Here is a 21488-nt window from a genome sequence, read left to right as displayed (position 1 = left end):
ACAACTTTCAAATGAAGCATATTAGAAAAAAACTTTTGAAATGCAAAATTTAACACGTAAGAATTTTTTTTGCACAATAAAGGAGTGAGTAACACCAGTTGATAAATTTTCAGAGGTAATTTTCCCCTTTAAAAGTGTTCATGGGCACCTAGAATTTTGCACAGTTTCTTACTTTAGTATTCTCTATGATATATACTTGTACAAATCTCCACCCAGGTTGAGGTTACATTATCACAAATTTTAATCACATCACTTAAAAAAAAAACTAGAATTAAATCAAATATTTTTTCAATATTTTTTTTTTTTAAACTAAACTGCCTCTTCTGAGTACCTGAGGTGTAGGTAGTTTCATTATATATTCATTTTCTTGGATCTCCCCCTGATCTTTAATGTCCGGGAACATAAAAGCATCCGGAATTTTTGGATTCCTTTTCAAAAAATCACAAAAAATAGGGTTAAGTGATAACACTTTACCAATGTAACATTTTTTGTTTTGTTTTTGAGTTGTTAATTGTACTATAATATAATCGTCTATATTTAAGTCTGGTTTAGAACGATCAGTTTTACTATTTTTAGCCTTGAGATTCAAATTTTTTTTGAATTTGAGATGCATCTTTATGTTGAAGGCAGGTATCTGTTTCTGAGTTAACTCTACTACTATTACATTTCTTATTTTGAATAAATCTTTTGAGACGATCCACACTGACGCGATCCTTTTCATTGTCTAACAGCCAGCAAAGTGAAGACTTTTTCATAACTTTTGTTGTATTATCTAAGCGTATTCTGACTAGATCACCTTTCGCAACAAAAATATCGTCACTATCAAAACTTCTAAGGTGTATGTCTCTGTCAAATTTCTTAGATTCGTACGAAATTGTGCGAAGATCATTCAGTAAATCTTCATCTTGGTCAACTGGATCGTTTTCCAAACTTTGAAAACAGTTACGTTTCATGGCTATTTGAGAATTGTTGTAATTTTCAATGTGATCGCACTGTTCTTCACTAAACATTTCATCTTCAACTTCGTCATTGCATTCATTGTCTTTACACGGAGGCAAAAATACATAGTTGAAATCAATAACTTTCATTCCTAAATCATCAGTGTCACGCAGACAATCCCGTAAAGCTGATTCTACGGTGCTTTGTATATCTTTATCTGAAATGTTTCCTAAGTCATCATTTTTCACAAAATCTCTCTTCATGATTGCACTTTTTTTCCTGATTTCTCTAGGAAAAACGAAATTTTTATCCAAATCGTTTTTAATGTTGTTTATAGTTTGCAGTCTGTCACTTCGATGCAACATATCTATTACACTAAAATTAACAATTGTGCTAAAAGTTGAGATCATTGATCTAAGGCTTCTAAACATACTCTCACAAGTTTGAGAGCTAAACTTCCAAGGCAAGAACATATCATCAGTAAGATTACTTTTTTGAAAAATTTTAATTATTTTTATTAATGCGTGTCCATTGAGTTCAACGCATGTGTAGCAATTGGAAGATAAAAAGTTATCTTTTACTGTACACTGTCTTTGGTCCTTAATTCATTTTTTCCATATTCGTAGGAAAAATATGCAATACCAAATGTTATATATCTTTTCTACAATAGATAACGTTTTGTCCAGGAATGCTGCCGATATAAGATACATTAGTTTCAAATAAGCTGTTGTTCCTGCACTATTGTCAATGTTGTCGGCTATCACTTTTCTTACTTCCGGGCTACACATTTTTTCTGCCGCTGCATAGTCCATTTTGTCTTCTGCTTTCAAATCCGTTATTGTTAGCATATCTTTGGTGTAATTTTTTACTAATATTTCAAGGTGAGCAACTGTAGCAACGTAATTCCCTAGAGGTAATATTGAGTCTGATTTTAAAAACTTTGTTCTTAACTTTGTAATAATATGTATAGTGTCTTGGACATATGATGTCAGATCGCTGTCACTAAAACCCATTTGGTACCATTCCCAAGAAATGATTTTCGTCGGATGAAATAGGTGGGCAAGAATTTAATCGCATCGCTTTGAGAACTCGCGTTTTCTTGTTGATTTCCTTTTGATTTCCTTTGATTTCCTTTGATTTCCTGTGATTTCCTTTGATTTCCTCTGATTCCCTTTTTGATTTCCTGTGATTTCCTTTGATTTCCTCTAGCGTGTACAATTGATTCCCTCTGCGGTTTACCCATCGCTGGTAAGTGAGTAATATTGGTTGATAGATTATATAATTATTGTGGATCTTAAAATACGTGAATAAATAAAAAATAACTAATTGGCCACAATGTTTAAGAATAGAAAGATAGTTTTTTTGGTTACTAGAAAAACGGAAAAACGAGATCTTCAAAATTTTCACGTTTTCTTAAAATCAGATATCTGGTGGGGAATTCTCATCTGGTGGTGGCAAAAGTGAAACAAAAAATAAACAGAACTAAAAAACATAAGAATGCATCATTGAAATGAAACAGGAATTTAGGTAAGGATGAAAACCATCATGAAAACAGCGGCCCAACAAACAATAGGCAAACGTGGAAACAAACCCCAAAAAAATGGTACAATCAATAAATACAAATTAAAACTTTTATAAGAAAATAAACCAACAAAGTAAAATAGAGGTATGGATGAATTACATTTAGTGAGCTCTTGACAGAAAAAGAAGAAGACATAAAATCAATTGAAATAAATCATGGAGAAGACCGTAATAAAGATAAGGTAATTTTAATAATTAATTAAAATGAACTAATATTATAATTAATAATTTCATGGCTTACGCTCAGAAATTAAAATTAATTAATTAAATTATATGAAAGAAAAAAACTTGTTTCCTAAGTTTTTGTGAATTTATTAAAATTAGTGATTCCTAACAGGGGAAAAAAGATCAATCAATCCAATCAGTCGATCAATCAAATTTCATTTGTACCCTTTAAGTGCGATCCAGGAACCTAAACGATTTCCTCCCTCGTCTGTTGCAGGGTTCATCTATACAAGTAAAACATTTTTTTTAATCAAAATGTATATTTCCAAATATAACATAAATTAATTTTTGTCTATTTGTGATTTTTGACTGCACCAGATAAAAATTTGTCCAAAAGTCCTATGTGGGAGAGCATGTTTTGATATTTTTTCAACCATTACAGATTCTTTCAAGGTCGTTTTTTAAGAACGACCTTGATGCCATTCGCTGATTTCAAAACACCTTCAAAGGACAACTCCACTTCGTGCCTTGGAGAAGTTGGTTTTATTTCAAAATGTCTCACAATTTTGGAAATAATACTCTTCATTTCCAACATGGCGAATCTTTGACCTGTAAGCACATAAGAACACTTGTAAAACATTGGGGATTGTTATACATACCAATACAATTTCGCGAACCAGCACTAAACGGAATATAAGCATACGGTATGGAAGGGTCAAAATTGTCGAATCTTTCCGGTTTAAATTTTTCCGGTTTCGGAAAATAATCTGGATCTCTGTGTAAACCATAAATGGAAAGCATGATGTTGGAGTATTTCGGGATTAAACAACCTTCTGCAACCAATTTTTAGCATTGAAGACTTCTAGTCTCTAAAGGTTTTCCAAAATAGTACCAAATTCTGTATCTTCAGTTGTGTATCGTCCTATTATAGGCACTGGAGGATACAGACGACAGCTTTCTTTGATGACGTGTTCTAGATATTTCATGTTTTGTAACTCTGAGTAAGTTATGACAGGACTTTTCTCTTCACCGAATAAATCTTGTTGTTCTTGGAGAACTTGTTTCTAAAATCAAAAATTGAAATAATTTTTCTCAATCGTGCGACATTTCAATAACTATACTTGAACTTCGGGATGATCAGCCAAACAGTACAAAGTGAAACAAATGCCAGAGGCTGTTGTGTCATGTCCCTAAAAATCACAAGTGTTTTCAAAACCCAAAACCCATTTTTGCTTACCGCGAACATGAACGTATCAACTTCCTCACGAATTTCCTCAGTGCTGAGAATATTCTCATCCTGAGAAAACTTTAAGAGCAGATCTAGAAACGCTGGTCTTTTAGTATTCTTATCGATGGATTTATTATTTTTCTTGGAATTGATCACGTTGTGTGTAAAATCGTGTAAAACTTTTAACTCCTTCTTTTGACGGTAGAAATCTCTGCACAACCAGAATGTAGAATCAAAAAATCTTAAAGGTGACAAAACTCTTTCAACGGCGATTCGACATGTTTCTTTCACGCTTCGAACATAATCGGAGTTTTTCCCGCTTTGTAGATTCATTTTTGTACCCATGGCCGTCTCTACAAAAAAATTTCGTGCTCGATCCATTTTCACTTACAGTTATAAATTTTTACCGCAGATGATGTCCAGAGTACACAACGTGACAAAAGGATCCAGGTCACAACTAGGTGTCCCTTCACATTTTGCTAGATTTTCAATCAGGACGTCACCCACCGATTCGAAAACCGGAACGAACTCTTTCAGTATCTCAAAGTGGAAGGCCGGGGTCAAAATTTTTCGGTGCTTCTTCCAACAATCACCTAAAATTTTTACAAAATTCGTGAGCACTAACCGAAAATAATAATAATAAATATCTACCGTCGCTTATCAGCAGTCCTTGGCCCAACCAGTGTCTGAAGAACTGGTAATTTTCCGACTTCTTCAAAATTTTGTTTCCGCTCAGAATAAACTCGATGAAGTGATAGTCGGCAGTCAAAAGAGCAGTGCGTACGGATAAAAATTTTGGCCCAATCCTTAGTTTCACGGTTTTCCCATATTTTTTCATTAGTTGCATACCAACATCTATGAAGTCTGAAACTGACCTTGTGATAATGTGATACGAATTATAATTTTGTGGGTGGTACTTCACCTCTGGTTGATGTTATTAGTGACACGTTACCGAGAATTGGATGTGAATCTGGTTCGGGAAACTTATCCAAACCATTTTTCTTTTGTATTTTCTTCAGAAAAAAATAGATTGAGAGTAAAAGAACTAAAACAACAAACAACAACATTGCTATTCTCGTGTGCACTGCAACAATAATTATTATTTTTATGCTCACAATTAAGTTAATAATAAATTAATCAAATTAGTGTCATATCAAGTTGTTGATTAAACTTGCGTAAGTTCTGTAGCAAGTAAACAAAACCAGCTTTTATATTATTGAGGAGTTTATCACGAGCGTTCATTTGCATACGAATTTTTATAAAAATTTAAATTTCAAAATATAACAACCCAATTTTTGTCTATTTATGTGTGCATAAAAAAATGCGTTGACCCCGGGACGCACGGATGGAGTTTTAACTCTGGGTTGTCAATTATATCAATTGTACGCGGCGAAGTCATTAATTTTCTCTTAAAAAATAATAAAAACTAAAAATATGTTGCATTTGTATTTTTTGACAAAATGAAGCAAACGTTTTTCTTCGCTTACCTAGATCGGTGACCTCGACCTCGACACCGACACCGAGTTTGAGCTCGTGGCTCGAACTCAACACCCTATTTTGGCGCACATCGTATACATGTTCTATAATACCACAAGAAAGGAGTTAAAACTCCAAAAATTCATAATTTCAAGAAAAGACAAAGATTTTCAGTTTAATGGACAAACACTTAATTTCTTATGCTCTATACTCGAGCACTTTTTAATATTTCTTCAACCATTACAAATACATTCAAGGTCGTTTCTTAATAGCCCGAAGCTTCCGGTACTATACACGTGTCGGGGATTTCCCTTACCAAGATGCAAGCTAACGGATTTGTCTATCTCAAGTTTATAGGCAATAACGAAACTTGAGACCATTTATAAATCGAACGAAGGTCAGATGTAGGGATGAAAATTTGTCGCAGCTGTTGTAGAGCTTGATGTCGTCTGCAAACATGCCAAAGGACGATGTTATAAAATTCTTAATGTCGGCTGTGTACGTAATAAAAAGCAGAGGAACAAGTACCGACCCCTGAGGCACCTCACTCAGAACATCAACCGATCTACTGACAGTGTCTCCAATCTTCACTCTAAAGGTTCGATCACAAGTGATCTAACTGGTCCAGATAGTTTGGTACGAATATGTTTAAAAAGACTTTTTGGATTTTTGTTGTCCGCTATGCGCTTTTCGCCTTACAAATCTAGCTTAACGAATCCCGACTACCGATCAGCAAATCCACCAGAAGCTGAGCAGATGGCGTATGTAAACGATTGCCGTTAATCGGCTAATCCACCCCCGGAAAATTAAAACCTCTAAAAATGTAGACTTTATCATATCTTCTAGTTCTATCACCTATGTTCTCCAATAACTTCCTATAATAGCTAATGTGCGATCTCCCTCTTGTTCCTTTTTATCAAGATCTCGTCTACAGAGCACCTGCAATTCCTCGCTCGTAGTATTTTACCTTCATCTTCCAAAGATCTTAATCATAATCCTTGTTTTTCTCTTTCGCTCATTCTTGGAGTATCTAGTAGTGTGGACTTTCTCCTATTCGTTCTTCGTATTTTACGACTCTCCTTCTCGCTTCTACTCGTAATTTTTCTCTTTTCATTTCTTCCCTCACTATACATATACACCTGTGTTTCTCTTCAAGAACTAGTGTTCATTTCAAATATCTTCCTTGGATTCTCTCTAAAACTGGGGTGTTAGATAATTCCAAGGTCACCATCGTGTTCAGGTGACTCGATTACGTAAGAGCATCCACTTTTTAGCCATCATATAAAATTCGTGTTGGTCAGTGTAATTAGTAGCGTTAGGCGAAAATAAGTAAGAGCTTGTCGATTACCCCCACTACATGCACTTCTTAGGCGTCCGAACGACAGCAAGGTGAGACTGCACGCGATCAGTTCTGCCGCACGCCTCTGGGAACAATGGTGGGAGTCAAAAACTTATTTCTGACTATCTTTAGTAATCAGAAAGTGGATGCGTTCGGGTATCTTTCAAGTCACGTACTCGTTGTATTTAGTGGAGGTTAGGTTGTAATTTAAGTAGTTACCTCTAAAGTAAGTAAAACACTATGTACGTTAATAGTTAGGTATTACTTTGTATTTTCCTAGTGGTAGTATAGTTTTGTAGTTAATAACACGTTGTAAAAATTAATTACTTACCAGTAGTACTTGGCCCACCCGTTGTTTCGCGAACTGGTAATTTTAATAATTAATTAAAATGAACTAATATTGTAATTAATAATTTCATAGCTTACGTTCAGAAATTAAAATTAATTAATTAAATTATATGAACGAAAAAATTTGTTTCCTAAGTTTTTGTGAATTTATTAAAATTAGTGATTCCTAATAGGGGAAAAAAGACCAATCAAATTTCATTTGTACCCTTTAAGTGCGATCCAGGAACCTAAAGGATTTCCTCCCTCGTCTGTTGCACGGTTCATCTATACAAGTAAAACATTTTTTTTTAATGAAAATGTATATTTCCAAATATAACATAATTTAATTTTTGTCTATTTGTGATTTTTGACTAGACCAGATAAAAATTTGTCCAAAAGTCCTATGTGGGAGAGCATGCTTTGATATTTTTTCAACCATTACAGATTCTTTCAAGGTCGTTTTTTAAGAACGACCTTGATGCCATTCGCTGATTTCAAAACAGCTTCAAAGGACAACTCCACTTCGTGCCTTGGAGAAGTTGGTTTTATTTCAAAATGTCTCACAATTTTAGAAATAATACTCTTCATTTCCAACATGGCGAATCTTTGACCTGTAAAGACACAAAAAACACTTGTAAAACATTGGGGATTGTTATACATACCAATACAATTTCGCGAACCAGCACTAAACGGAATATAAGCATACGGTATGGAAGGGTCAAAATTTTCGAATCTTTCCGGCTTAAATTTTTCCGGTTCTGGAAAATAATCCGGATCTCTGTGTAAACCATAAATGAAAAGCATGATGTTGGTGTATCTGGGAATCAAACAACCATCTGAAACCAATTTTTAGCATTAAAAACTTCTAGTCTCTAAACAGTACCAAACTCTGTGTCTTCAGTTGTGTATCGCCCTATCTTTGCTACTGGAGGATACAGACGACAGCTTTCTTTGATAACGTGTTCTAGATATTTCATGTTTTGCAACTCTGAGTAAGTTATGACAGGGTTTTTCTCTTCACCGAATAAATCTTGTTGTTCTTGGAGAACTTGTTTCTAAAATCAAAAATTGAAATAATTTTTCCCAATCGTGCGATATTTCAACAATTACTTGAACTTCGGGATGATCAGCCAAACAGTACAATGTGAAACAAATGCCAGAGGCTGTTGTGTCATGTCCCTAAAAATCACAAGTGTTTTCAAAACCCAAAACCCACTTTTGCTTACCGCGAACATGAACGTATCAACTTCCTCTCGAATTTCCTCAGTGCTGAGAATATTCTCATCTTCAGAAAACTTCAAAAGCAGATCTAGAAACGCCGGTCTTTTAGTATTCTTATCGATGGATTTATTATTTTTCTTGGAATTGATCACGTTGTGTGTAAAATCGTGTAAAACTTTTAACTCCTTCTTTTGACGGTAGAAATCTCTGCACAACCAAAATGTAGAATCAAAAAATCTTAAAGGTGACAAAACTCTTTCAATGGCGATTCGACATGTTTCTTTCACGCTTCGAACATAATCGGAGTTTTTCCCGCTTTGTAGATTCATTTTTGTACCCATGGCCGTCTCTACAAAAAAAAATATGGTCGATCCATTTTCAGTTACAGTTTTAAATTTTTACCGCAGATGATGTCCAGAGTACACAACGTGACAAAAGGATCCAGGTCACAACTAGGTGTCCCTTCACATTTTGCTAGATTTTCAATCAGGACGTCACCCACCGATTCGAAAACCGGAACGAACTCTTTCAGTATCTCAAAGTGAAAGGCCGGGGTCAAAATTTTTCGGTGCTTCTTCCAATAATCACCTAAAATTTTTACCAAATTCGTGAGCACTAACTGAAAATAATAATAATAAATATCTACCGTCGCTTATCACTAGTCCTTGACCCAACCAGTGTTTCCAAAACTGGTAATTTTCCGTCTTCTTAAGAATTTTGTTTCCGCTCAAAATAAACTCGATCAAGTGATAGTCGACAGTCAAAAGAGCAGTGCGTATGGAAAAAAATGTTGGCCCTATCCTTAGTTTCACGGTTTTGCCATAGTTTTTGATGAGTTGCATACTGACATCTATAACCTCTGAAACTGCCCTTGTCGTGCGAATTAAAATTTTTTGGGTGGTTCTTCACCTCTGGTTGATGTTACTAGTGACACGTGACCGAGAATTGGGTGTGGATCTGGTTCGGGAAACTTATCCAAACCATTTTTCTTTTGTATTTTCTTCAGAAAAAAATAGATTGAGAGTAAAAGAACTAAAACGACAAACAACAACATTGCGATTCTCATGTGCACTGCAACAGATTATTTTATGCGCGCAATTAAGTTAAAAATAAATTCAGAAAATCAGCGTCATATCAAGTTGTTGATTACATTTGTATAAGTTGTGTAGCAAGTAGATAGAACCAGTTTTGATTTATGCATGCAGTCAATTTAAAAATAAACGAACGCAAGAATCAAATGTCTGGGGGAAATTCTTATGATATAGAAAACTTCTAGCAACTTGTAAAAATTAATAACATTTCAAACTTGCCACTCTTCGTAATGTTGGACTCGTTTAAAGTTTCAATTATGTTATCTGCGCTATGAAATAGGACTTTCGTTTCTGCTATTTTTGTCTTGGAGCAGAATTGTTTCGTTGTTTCATTATATTATTGAGATGTTTATCACCAGCGTTCATCTTCATACAAGTAAAACAGTTTTCTTCTTAATAAAAATTTAAATTTTAATTAAATTATACAAATTAAGGAGCTTGTTTCCTAATTTTTGGTGAATTTAATAATGTTACTTATAGTTGGATAGAAGGATCAATCAATGCAATCAATCGATCAATCAAGTTTGGTTTGTAATCTTTGGGCTTTAAATGGGAACTTAAACTATCTCCTTTTCCTCGTCTGTTGTTTTTTCTTCAGTCACTCTGTTTTCCTCCCATCTTCTTTAAATATTTCTTCTCTTTTTTGTTGCATGCGCCGAGGTCATCAAGAAAGGTTATGAGTGCAAAGACATTATTTACAGCACATTATCAACGGGAATATATTATATCGGAAGAATGTCACGTAGATATTTGTTTCATTTGAATGAGTTTATCGCCCCAAAACAGATGACTATATTCATAAGCCTCCATTGAACAAATTATTCTGAATGTTATTATTATAATCCTTACCTTATTCTCACATTTGCAAAAAAATGGGGTAGCTCGTTCTTAATTTGATCAATGATAAATTGACAGATCCGTTAATTTTTTTGAGTCACCTGTTTAAGCAAACCTAAAAAATTTGAATGCAATGATTAAAAGTCTGTTCATATTTTGCACATTTGCGAAAAATTCAGCAAAATTTTGAGACACCGTAATCAAATTTTTGGGGTTGATAAACAGATACATTTTCATTAAAAATTTACCATGCTTAGAATAACTTCAAAACGTCAAGACTTCAAACTATTCAGTTTTGCAATTTATTTTATTATCACTGCATAAATTCTATTTATGCAGTGATAAATCATAATTATAGACTCATCATACTTTGCACAATGCACATTTAAGGTAGCCTTTTTTCGGAAAAATTTTGGGGTGGCGTGATCAATTTTTTAGGGCGGGATGAGCAAATATATTTTGATCAAAAATTTACCATGCCTATGAGAACTGTACAACATCTCCCCGATTTCAATGCATTCGGTTTTGTAGTTCCTGATTAAATAAATAAAATATATTCACGCATTCATTAATTTCTTTGAGTCACCCTGTATAAGCAAATTCAGAAAATATGAATGGAAGAATGATAAATCACAAGTATTGTCTCATCATACTTTGTACATTAAGGATTTATTCAGCAAACTTTTCAGGTGACGTCTTCAATTTTTTGGAGGGGACAAGTAAATATATTTTGAATAAAAACTTATCATGCTTATCACAACTGTAAACCATCTGCAAGATTTCAAAGCATTCGGTTTTGTAGATTCCAAATTACGTGTCAAAATGTTGTTTCCTAATTTTAATTGTTTTTTCCAAAAATCTGGACGTTTCGGGTAAAATCTCAATTCGGAGTCATAAACAACATGTGTAAGACTATGGGCCGGTTGCATAAACGCAAATTAAATTTAATCTCTGATTAAGAACAATTGTAAATAAGATAATAACAATCGTTACTATGGAGTTAATCAGGGATTAAATTTGATTTGCGTTTATGCAACCGGCCCTATGTTATTTGATACAATTTAAAACCCATTTACTATGTACAATTTTTATGTGACGTCATTACGTTATTGGTGGGGATGATTAGAGAAATTTTAGTTTAGCGTTTTACCATCTACAAGATATTCTTAATATAAATGCAAGATTTGACAACAATCGGCCCAAGTACTTTCGGAGATTTATCTGTCTAATAAAAATCCGGGACGGCAGGCCGACAGACAGACAGACAGACAGACGGACAGACGGACGGAAACGGAAGACCTATTTCTTCATCCTCTCGGGGTCATAATAGGTCGAGAAAATGCAAAAGTAGAGATTCGGCCGACGGACTCGATTACAATACTTCCTTTGCTTACGCTCGGGAAGTAAAAACTAAAAATATTTCAAACTTGCCACTTTTCGTAATGTTCGACACTTTTAGGGTATCAATTATGGTATCTGTATTATTTAATTGAACTTTCGTTTCTGCTATTTTCGTTTGGGAGCAGAATTGTTCGTTGTTTCATTATATTATTGAGATGTTTATCGCCAGCGTTCATCTTCATACAAGGAAAAGAGTTGTCTTTTAAATAAAAAAAAAACTGAATTTGAAAAACTCTTGTTGTTTTTTACAGACTTGTTGGTTCATCTATAAAAGTAAAACAGTTCTTTTTAATCAAAATGTATATTTCAAAATATAACATAACCTAATTTTTGTCTATTTATGGCATAAAAATTCAGAATTTCAAGAAAATAAATAGGCTAGACCACGTAAAGATTGGTTCAAAAGATCATTTCAATTTCTTTCAACGTCGTTTCTTAAGAACGACCTTGATGCCATTCGCTGATTTCAAAACACCCTCAAAGGACAATTTCACTTCGTGCCTTGGAGAAGTTGGTTTTATTTCAAAATGTCTCACAATTTTAGAAATAATACTCTTCATTTCCAACATGGCGAATCTTTGACCTCTAAACACATTAAAAACACTTGTAAAACATTGAGGATTGTTATACCTACCAATACAATTTCGCGAACCAGCACTAAACGGAATATAAGCATACGGTATGGAAGGGTCAAAATTCTCGAATCTTTCCGGCATAAATTTTTCCGGTTCCGGAAAATAATTTGGATCTCTGTGTAAACCATAAATGAAAAGCATGATGTTGGTGTATTTCGGGATTAAACAACCTTCTGCAACCAATTTTTAGCATTGAAAACTTCTAGTCTCTAAAGTTTTTCCAAAATAGTACCAAATTCTGTATCTTCAGTTGTGTATCGTCCTATCCCTGCTACTGGAGGATACAGACGACAGCTTTCTTTGATGACGTGTTCTAGATATTTCATATTTTGTAACTCTGAGTAAGTTATGACAGGATTTTTCTCATCACTGAATAAATCTTGTTGTTCTTGAAGAACTTGTTTCTAAAATCAAAAACTGAAATAATTTTTCCCAATCGTGCAATATTTCAATAACTACTTGAACTTCGGGATGATCAGCCAAACAGTACAACGTGAAACAAATGCCAGAGGCTGTTGTGTCATGTCCCTAAAAATCACAAACGTTTTTAAAACCCAAAACCCATTTTTGCTTACCGCGAACATGAACGTATCAACTTCCTCACGAATTTCCTCAGTGCTCAGGATATTCTCATCTTCAGAAAACTTCAAAAGCAGATCTAGAAACGCCGGTCTTTTAGTATTCTTATCGATGGATTTATGATTTTTCTTGGAATTGATAACGTTGTGTGTAAAATCGTGTAAAACTTTTAACTGCTTCTTTTGACGGTAGAAATCTCTGCACAACCAGAATGTAGAATCAAAAAATCTTAAAGGCGACAAAACTCTTTCAACGGCGATTCGACATGTTTCTTTCACGCTTCGAACATAATCGGAGTTTTTGCCGCTTTGGACGTTCATTTTTGTACCCATGGCTGTCTCTACAAAAAAAAATTGTGGTTGATCCATTTTCAGTTACAGTTTTAAATTTTTACCGCAGATGATGTCCAGAGTACACAACGTGACAAAAGCATCCAGATCACAACTAGGTGTCCCTTCACATTTTGCTAGATTTTCAATCAGGACGTTACCCATCGATTCGAAAACCGGAACGAACTCTTTCAGTATCTCAAAGTGGAAGGCCGGGGTCAATATTTTTCGGTGCTTCTTCCAATAATCACCTAAAATTTGTACCAAATTTATGAGCGTTAAGTGAAAATAGTAATAATAAATATTTACCGTCGCTTATCACTAGTCCTTGACCCAACCAGTGTTTCAAGAACTGGTAATTTTCCGACTTCTTCAAAATTTTGTTTCCGCTCAAAATAAACTCGATCAAGTGATAGTCGGCAGTCAAAAGAGCAGTGCGTACGGATAAGAATGTTGGCCCTATCCTTAGTTTCACGGTTTTCCCATAGTTTTTGATGAGTTGCATGCTAACATCTATAACCTCTGAAACAGCCCTTGTGGTACGAATTATTATTTTGTGGTGGTTCTTCACCTCTAGTTGATGTTACTAGTAACACGTGACCGAGAATTGGGTGTGAATCTGGTTCGGGAAACTTATCCAAACCATTTTTCTTTTGTGTTTTCTTCAGAAAAAAGTAGATTGAGACTAAAAGAATTAAAACGACAAACAACAACATTGCTAGTCTGGTGTGCACTGCAACAGATTATTTTTATGCGCACAATTAAGTTAAAAATAAATTAATAAAATCAGCGTCATATCAAGTTGTTGATTACACTTGCATAAGTGGTGTCGCAAGTAGACAAAACCAGTTTTGAGTATGCAGTTAATTTAAAAAGAAACGAACCCGAAAATCAGATGTCCGTTTTTTTTTAATAAAATTTCAAATTTTAATTAAATTATACAAATTAATAAAGTTAGTGATAGTTGGATAGAATGATCAATCAATTCAGTCAATCGATCAATCAAGTTTGATTTGTACCCTTTGGGCTTTAAATAGGAATTTAAACTATCTCATTTTCCTCGTCTGTTGCTTTTCCTTCACCCTATTTGTTTGAGGAACTCTTGTTATCTTTTGAATTTTCCATTTTTTAAATGGCTTCCCTTTTTCTCATTTTAAGACGTAACGTTCCTCGTTCCAGCAGTCGTTTTTTCTCCCTCTACTTGTTCTTACCCTAAATTCTATCTTCATTCCTACATCTTTTATCAGTTGTTCTAATTCATCTAAGGGGAGAGCAAGCGGGGGAATAGTAATGGGAATTTGGAAAGAAATTCAAGAATTGGAAAAGGAAAGTAATAATAAAAACGGACTAATGAAGAAAGTAATACAGCTGGGTAATAATCGATGGGAAATAATAGTCGTTTATAGCAAGAAAATGGACTAAACCAAGATAAACATAGAGGAAACAAAAGAAAAAGAAGATGAAAAAATACTTAACGCAAGACTGGACGATAAGGGGACAAAAATAATAGATAAAGGAAAGGGAGAGAAAATGGGATCAAAAGACAAAGCAAATAACAAAGAAGGGAAAATATCGTGGAAGACAATAAAAGAAATGGGATGGGAAATTTTAAATAGCAACAAGGAAGGAGATGAAGAAGGAGAATGGACGTACGTAGGGGTAGGGGAGAATCAATTAGTTTTTGCACCAAAGTATTTCCTCCATGGAATGATTAAATTGATATGCCGTCATTGAAGAATCATTCTCTTAATAGATCGGCTATTGACGTATTGTTGGTTGTATAAGCAAAAATTGTGAAATTAAATTAATGTTTAAATAATCTTATTACTAGTTGCCTAAACGTTGGAAGTAAAGTTTAGCTTTGGAGAATGTTCAAAAAGTCTTCCACCTTGTTTTAAACAGAGCTTTTTTTTTATTTTCAAAAACAGTACTCTAACATTAAGGTGATAATAACCCCCCAAACTTCGTGATATTCTTTAGTTCGTTAACGTCATCAATGTGAGTATTCATGATATTTTTAATATGACCGAAATTAAAAAAATAAAAAGCACACAGGTTTGAGTTAAAGTACTTTCTTTAAATCTTTGAATATTTATGTGGGAATGTTATTGATAAAAGTTAAGCCTAATTAATTAGAATAATTGATTCATTATGATGAAATTAGAAGTGTCTCTGACGAATTAATTAACATTTAAAAATATGTTTAGCATTGTTAGATATCACGCACGTTGCGTTTGAATCATATTAAAAGAGGGAGTTCTGATCGCCAAAAAGAGCAGTGGTCCAAGGACAAAACCTTGACACAATCCATGTTGTAAAAATAATTTAAAGCAATAACGCAATTAATTTCGCTTTCTTAAAACCACTTTGACTCCATTTTCCGATTTCAAAACAACCGCCAGTGACAACTCCAGTTCGTGCTTCGGAAAAGTCGGCCTTATCTCAAAATGTCTAATTATCTTGGAAATAACACTTTTCATCTCCAGAACGGCGAATTTTTGCCCTAAAACCAACAATCAATCCACGAATAAAAAAAATTAAAAAACGAACCGATGCAGTTCCTAGAACCTGCGCTAAACGGAATAAAAGAATAAGGAAAAGAACCGTCAAAACGTTCGAATCTTTCAGGTTTAAAGTCCTCCGGATCTGGAAAATAATTGGGATTTCTGTGTAGATGAAAAATGGAGATAAGGACGTTGGTGTGTCTGGGTATTAGATAGCCATCTGCAATTTGTTATTAAGTAGATGTTCTCTGGGTTTGAAAACTTACCAAACTCTGTTTCTTCGCGTGCTAGTCTTCCGATTACTGGAACTGAGGGATACAAACGGAGAGCTTCTTTGATTACATATTCTAAATATTTCATTCTTTGCAGTTCGGAATAAGTAACCACTGGATTTTTTTCGTTTCCAAATAACGCTTTCTGTTCTTCGAGGACTTTTTCCTAGTATTTGATTCAAACGTTGCTTGGTACAAATTGATAAAATATCTTACCTGGACTTCAGAATGTTCAGCTAAACAGTACAACGTGAAGGAAATTCCAGAAGCTGTTGTATCGTGTCCCTGAAACATTGAGGTAATTTGCAAAAATCGACAACAACATAATTACCTCAAACATGAATGTGTCAACCTCTTCTCGAATTTCGTCCACAGTGAGAGCATTTTCGTCTCGAGAAATCTTCAAAAGCAAGTCTAAAAAAGCTATTTTCTTTGTTGTCGTGTTAATGGGTGTCCTCTGCCTGGAATTTATCACACCCATGGTAAAACCATGCAAAACTTTCAACGCTTTCTGTTGAATGTAGTAGTCCTTGGATAAGAAGAACGTCAAGTCAAAAAGTTTGATGGGTGAAAAAAGTCGCTCTACGATGATTCTGCACATCTCTTTCACACTTTGCACGTACTGAGAATTTTGACCACTCTGGACGTTGATTTTTGTGCCCATGGCAGTTTCTACAACACAACTAACACACAAACCAAGATTACCAAATGGGTACAACTACCAGAAATAACGTCCAGCGTGCATAAAGAGACCAATGGGTGTAAATCAACGCTCGGATGCCCATCGTACGTCTCAAGTTTGTCAACAAGGACGTTTCCGACTGATTCGAACACGTCGACGAATTCTTTGAGTATCTCAAAATGGAAAGTTGGGGTCAAAATTTTCCTTCGCTTCTTCCAGTAGTTGCCTGAAATCGGTCTCTTTTCTTTGATTCTTTTCGAAATTGCAAACGAACTTACCGCTACTCACTAGCAAACCGTTTCCCAACCAGCTTCTGAAAAAGTAGTAGTTTAAAGACTTTTTGAGAAACTTGTTGCTGCTGAGGATAAATTCGATGAGGTTGTAATCTTCCGTTACCAGACCTTCCGCAATGGGGAAAATGCTCGGGCCAAGCCTGATTTTTACTGTTTTGCCGTAGCTGAAGAATTTGTTCAGGGCATGTAGAGCTTCTGCAGAAAATTGCGAACATAAAACTGACTGAGTTTGCACTTGAACTAAACAATTAAAAAGCAGAAACTAAAGTTTTATTTCTCGGTTTCTGTTCTTAAGTTTTAAAATATCTTTAAACGTTACGTGTGGTGGATGCAGGGCCGGCTCTAAGGGACCAGGCGCCCCGATGCAACTTACTGTTGAACGCCCTTAAAAAATTTTTTGTAAAAAAAAACAAATAAAGTTTTATAATCACATATTTTTGTGGAGAGGTACTTTTTATTAACAAACATGCATAAAATTATGATGAATCAATCTTAGTATATAAAAATGTTTGTCTTAACTGACAGACTGACTGATTCATCAACGCAAAGCCTAAACTACTGAAGCTACAAACATGAAATTTGGACAGTAGGTTCCTTTTCTGTCATAAGCACCCATTAAGAAAAGATTTCTGGAAATTCGGCCCCTACGGGGACAAAATAGGGGATGACACTTTGTGGGGCACTGGAGGAGTGAACGAGATGAAAAATGATAATTTCGAAGGTTTGCACGGTCGGAATCAATACATGATCGTTTTCCGGGTTGGAACCGTGTAATTTCTCAAAAAAATTTCGCCTCTGGTATGGTTGACATACTGAGTTACCGTGCTTTTTTGTCTTATTCTTAACCCTGCTCCTGAAGATGCCACTTACGAAAGTGTGCGAAACGTTGAGCCCAAAAACTCACTTTACACGGTTCCAACCCGGAAAACGATCATGTATGAAAAATGATGAGTTTGCGAATTCCACGCAAACGGAGCTGCGGGCAACAACTTTTCTATAGTTTAGGAAATATCGTTGTACCCTATAAAATTTTATTGACAATGACGAGACGGACAATAGTACAATAGCAAGAGATATTTACAACTTAAAGTTGTCGCGTGGCGGGAATTCGCAGACCTTAAATTTCCAAAGCAGCGGAAGTCCGACCCTGTGCGTACAATTACCTGCTAAATATTCTCCGACAAATTCGGGGGGACTGATGTGAGCCATAAATGTTTCTTACCATTGTACTACTGTCCGTCTCGTTATTGTCAATAAAATTTTATAGGGTACAACGATATTTCCTAAACTATACATAGTATAAGTATAAAAATATTTATATTGCAAAAGTTTTTCAATTTTTTATTATTGTAAAATTGATACGATTTCAAAGTTATCTTAAATTTAGACTTGCCTCAATGTTAATCGAAATTTAAATTTAAAATTAATGATGACAAAAAGCCACGAAATGATACACAGAACCAAATTCGGCTACAAACAGGAACAGTGAAAAATATAACAAAACTGTTGAACAACCACCACAACCAAAACCAACCGACTAGACTTGGAAAATAAAATTTTTAAGTATGCCGACATGGATTTTTATGGTAAAAACAAACGTGACAAATGTTAGGAAAAACATCTGGTTGTGGTCATACCGCTGTCACGTCAAATTGTTACCCAGATAATGCATCATAAATCTGGTTATTTTTTGTCGGTATTGATCTAAAGGTCTCATCACCCAACCCAAAGGCGCACTCTTTTTCAATTATTACAGTTTGAAAGTGCCAGGAATTGACTTCTTGGGGTCTGTTTTGCTAGTCATAGTGGAATGTTAACATGTAGCTTTTTCTCAAAAGTTTTCGATGGGCGCCGTGGTATGTTACTGCTATAATATTTTGTTGGTAGTGATTCAATGCAAATCTAATATTAATTTATTTTTATAGAGTTAATATAAAAGCATAGGCGGCGCCCGCCGCCCGGCGCCCCTTGTCACGGGCGCCCCGATGCGGTGCATCTTTCGCTTACCGTGTTGAGCCGGCCCTGGGTGGATGTCATGTCCAACGCGTGGCCTAAGACCAAATGTCCTGGTGGTTCAATGAAGTTCGCTTGAGCATTTTTTTTCGTTAGAAAAAAATACAAAAATGCAGCAAGGAGAAAAGTAGCAACTAACAACATGTCGCAGCACTCATTCACCGATTGCGATGTTTAAAAAAATGAATCTAATAAGTGAAGAAGAATTTTTTATATTGTAATTTACATCTCTTTATTTTTATTGGCGAAACAGGTTATCGGTAGTTATCTGATTTTAGAAGTTTAAATAAACAACATTGAAGGTAAATGCAAGACAAATCTACAATAAAAGTGGATTTTTATATATAAACCAGTGACATAATTGTTGTTTGAAGATGACTTTACGTAATTTCATAAATAATTAATACACATTTGCAAGTAAATTAATATTTGTTTTAACACGGCCATAAATTTATAAAAACGTGTTTATCACCACGATAATTACTTAATAGTGGATAAAATAAATAAGAGAACGTGATATTTACTGGATCGCAAGTATATTTATTGTCTGTAAAAAAAGAGTCTTTACAAAATCAATGAAACCAAAAGCAACTACATCATTTTCGTTTTTTTAGCGTAACTTTAATCCCGTTGACCGACTTCAAGACCGCTTCCACAGATAATTGCAGCTCATGTCTGGGCAAAGTTGGTTTAATTTCAAAATGTCTCACGATTTTCGAAATCACACTTTTCATTTCCAACATGGCGAATCTTTGACCTGTAAAAATCACCATAATTGAAGAAAACGGTGTCAGAAATACGCACCGATACAATTTCTTGAACCAGCGCTGAACGGAACGTAGGCATACGGAAAAGCGCTGTCGAAATTTTGGAACCTTTCGGGTTTGAATTTTTCCGGCTCTGGAAAAAACTCCGAACTTCTGTGCAAACCGTAAATGAAAAAAACGATGTTGGTGTTTTTAGGTATCAAACAATCGTCTGAAATGTGTGGCAGGTTAGAACTGTATCCTCCAAATTTCAAAATTTACCAAATTTAACGTCTGCAGTTGTAAGTCGTCCTATTACCGGCACTGGAGGATATAACCGGAGAGTTTCCTTAATAACGCACTCTAAATATTTCATGTCTTGTAAATCTGAACAAGTTACTATTGGATTTTTGTCAATTCCGAACAGTTTTTTTTGCTCTTGTAGAACTTTTTCCTAGAAATAACACGAGTTGGATTGGTAAAACTGAATCAGTATTTGACAACCTGTTCTTCAGGATGGTTGGCCAAACAATGCAAAATGAAGCAAATACCAGAAGCTGTTGTATCGTGTCCCTTAAAAACCACAAAAATGAGAAAGTCGCGAAAGGACACTTGGATACCTCGAACATAAACGTATCCACTTCTTCCTGAATTTCATCGATCTTGAGGACATTCTCGTCGTTAGAAACCTTTAGAAGCAAATCTAAGAACGCCATTCTTTTGGTTTCTCCATGTACAGTTTTGTTTCTTTTGGAATTGATTACACTCAGTGTAAAACCATGCAAGATTTTGAGCGCACTTTTCTGAATATAGTAGTCGTTGGACAACCAAAACGTGCAGTTGAGAAATTTTATCGACGACAAGGCTCTTTCTATCACGATTCGACACATCTGTTGCACACTTTGCACATATCGTGAATTTTCCCCACTTTGGACGTTCAGTTTTGTACCCATTGCAGTTTCTGGAAAATTTACAACAAAATCAAATAATCAGTGCAGATGTATTTACCACAGATTATGTCTAGAGTACATAAGGTGATCAAACGATGTACATCAACGCTGGGTTTTCCGTCATACTTCTCCAATTTTTTGATTAGAACATCACCGACGGATTCAAAAACGCTAACAAAGTCTTTTAGGACCTCAGTATGAAAGGCTCGTGTCAAAATTTTCCGGTGTCTTTTCCAGTAATCGCCTAAAATTTTCCAAACAATTCTCTTCGTTCCTAAAATTGAAAACCTACCGTCGCTTATCAGCAATCCATTCCCTAGCCAGTCTCGCAAGAACTGATAATTTATAGATTTTGTTAAGACTTTGTTTCCGCCTAATGCAAATTCAAAAAATTTGTAATCGGTGGTTACCAAGGTTCTCAAAACGGGAAAAAATGTTGGCCCTATTCTTAGTGTTACAGTTTTGCCGTAATTTTCGATATATTGTGAAACGTTGTTTATTATGCCTAAACTTCCATAAGTCAGTATATATTTTGGTAATATTTGAATACATTACGTGTGGTTGACGTAATAGTAGACACGTGACCTAAAAGTGGATTCCCTGGGGGCTCAGGAAACTTACGTAAATTAATTTGGTTGTGAGACTTTTTTAAATAAAAATATACACAAAATAGGACAACGAGAGAAGCGTATAACAGCATGGCGAAGTGTACTGATAAATACTGATACACATTAAAAATAGTCTTAGCGAAATATGTTCAACTCAAGACAATTATCATTTTTAAACTTTGACCGACGCCCATTAATGAGCTACTCTATATTTCCTTATTTTTAATATTTTATTTATTTTATAATAGAATGTGATTATGGTGAACTTTTGA

At 34.8% G+C, this 21488-nt stretch overlaps 4 protein-coding genes across 5 annotated transcripts; all 4 read right to left on the bottom strand.

The window, feature by feature from the left end:
- Positions 1-3017: 3017 nt before the first annotated feature.
- On the bottom strand, positions 3018-5015 carry LOC135130833 (cytochrome P450 4d2-like). The gene is made up of 8 exons (XM_064058263.1): positions 4836-5015; positions 4565-4777; positions 4321-4506; positions 3923-4266; positions 3807-3875; positions 3578-3749; positions 3345-3518; positions 3018-3294 (listed from the first exon to the last, which is right to left on the bottom strand). Exons 1-8 carry the CDS (start codon positions 4978-4980, stop codon positions 3134-3136), a joined length of 1464 nt encoding a protein of 487 aa, XP_063914333.1. The 5' UTR covers positions 4981-5015; the 3' UTR covers positions 3018-3133.
- Positions 5016-7391: 2376 nt separating this feature from the next.
- Positions 7392-9380, bottom strand: LOC135130864 (cytochrome P450 4d2-like). The gene is made up of 8 exons (XM_064058310.1): positions 9186-9380; positions 8923-9135; positions 8679-8864; positions 8282-8625; positions 8166-8234; positions 7939-8110; positions 7718-7891; positions 7392-7666 (listed from the first exon to the last, which is right to left on the bottom strand). Exons 1-8 carry the CDS (start codon positions 9340-9342, stop codon positions 7506-7508), a joined length of 1476 nt encoding a protein of 491 aa, XP_063914380.1. The 5' UTR covers positions 9343-9380; the 3' UTR covers positions 7392-7505.
- A 2514-nt stretch (positions 9381-11894) lies between these two features.
- Positions 11895-13966, bottom strand: LOC135130876 (probable cytochrome P450 4d14). Of its 2 annotated transcripts, XM_064058326.1 has the most exons (8): positions 13720-13966; positions 13458-13670; positions 13214-13399; positions 12816-13159; positions 12700-12768; positions 12473-12644; positions 12240-12413; positions 12071-12190 (listed from the first exon to the last, which is right to left on the bottom strand). In XM_064058326.1, the coding sequence occupies exons 1-8, from the start codon at positions 13862-13864 to the stop codon at positions 12162-12164; spliced, it is 1332 nt and encodes a 443-aa protein (XP_063914396.1). In that variant the 5' UTR covers positions 13865-13966; the 3' UTR covers positions 12071-12161. The 2 variants fall into 2 exon arrangements, with proteins under 2 accessions (XP_063914395.1, XP_063914396.1); XM_064058325.1 differs by having other exon boundaries at positions 11895-12413.
- Positions 13967-15328: 1362 nt separating this feature from the next.
- On the bottom strand, positions 15329-21325 carry LOC135130814 (probable cytochrome P450 4d14). The gene is made up of 15 exons (XM_064058235.1): positions 21164-21325; positions 20901-21113; positions 20667-20852; positions 20279-20619; positions 20163-20231; positions 19941-20112; positions 19717-19890; positions 19514-19669; positions 16885-17094; positions 16647-16832; positions 16256-16596; positions 16141-16209; positions 15919-16090; positions 15699-15872; positions 15329-15651 (listed from the first exon to the last, which is right to left on the bottom strand). The coding sequence occupies exons 1-15, from the start codon at positions 21306-21308 to the stop codon at positions 15491-15493; spliced, it is 2769 nt and encodes a 922-aa protein (XP_063914305.1). The 5' UTR covers positions 21309-21325; the 3' UTR covers positions 15329-15490.
- Between the last annotated feature and the right edge of the window lie 163 nt (positions 21326-21488).

The sequence above is a fragment of the Zophobas morio genome, unplaced genomic scaffold (genome assembly GCF_036711695.1).
Source record: "Zophobas morio isolate AGI-343-1 ecotype UQ-CSIRO unplaced genomic scaffold, CSIRO_AGI_Zmor_V1 ptg000018l, whole genome shotgun sequence".
In the NCBI taxonomy this organism is placed as follows: Eukaryota; Metazoa; Arthropoda; class Insecta; order Coleoptera; family Tenebrionidae; genus Zophobas; species Zophobas morio.
Note: the sequence above shows the minus strand (reverse complement) of the source record. Positions and strands in the feature narration are given on the sequence as shown.

Bases quoted from the DNA above. Each gene is read 5' to 3' on its own strand.
- LOC135130814 (XM_064058235.1), bottom strand. From the start codon at position 21,308: ATGCTGTTATACGCTTCTCTCGTTGTCCTATTTTGTGTATATTTTTAT. The intron at 21,114-21,163 runs GTAATGTATTCA...ATGGAAGTTTAG, and splicing joins TACTATTACGTCAACCACAC to GCATAATAAACAACGTTTCA. The intron at 16,210-16,255 runs GTAATTATGTTG...TCAATGTTTCAG, and splicing joins TTGACACATTCATGTTTGAG to GGACACGATACAACAGCTTC.
- LOC135130876 (XM_064058325.1), bottom strand. From the start codon at position 13,864: ATGTTGTTGTTTGTCGTTTTAATTCTTTTAGTCTCAATCTACTTTTTT. The intron at 13,400-13,457 runs GTAAATATTTAT...TACAAATTTTAG, and splicing joins AGGACTAGTGATAAGCGACG to GTGATTATTGGAAGAAGCAC. The intron at 12,769-12,815 runs GTAAGCAAAAAT...TGTGATTTTTAG, and splicing joins TTGATACGTTCATGTTCGCG to GGACATGACACAACAGCCTC.
- LOC135130833 (XM_064058263.1), bottom strand. From the start codon at position 4,980: ATGTTGTTGTTTGTTGTTTTAGTTCTTTTACTCTCAATCTATTTTTTT. The intron at 4,507-4,564 runs GTAGATATTTAT...TAAAAATTTTAG, and splicing joins AGGACTGCTGATAAGCGACG to GTGATTGTTGGAAGAAGCAC. The intron at 4,267-4,320 runs GTAAAAATTTAT...ATTTTTTTGTAG, and splicing joins TACTCTGGACATCATCTGCG to AGACGGCCATGGGTACAAAA.
- LOC135130864 (XM_064058310.1), bottom strand. From the start codon at position 9,342: ATGAGAATCGCAATGTTGTTGTTTGTCGTTTTAGTTCTTTTACTCTCA. The intron at 9,136-9,185 runs GTGAAGAACCAC...GGGCAGTTTCAG, and splicing joins ACTAGTAACATCAACCAGAG to AGGTTATAGATGTCAGTATG. The intron at 7,892-7,938 runs GTACTGTTTAGA...AATTGGTTTCAG, and splicing joins AACTGAAGACACAGAGTTTG to ATGGTTGTTTGATTCCCAGA.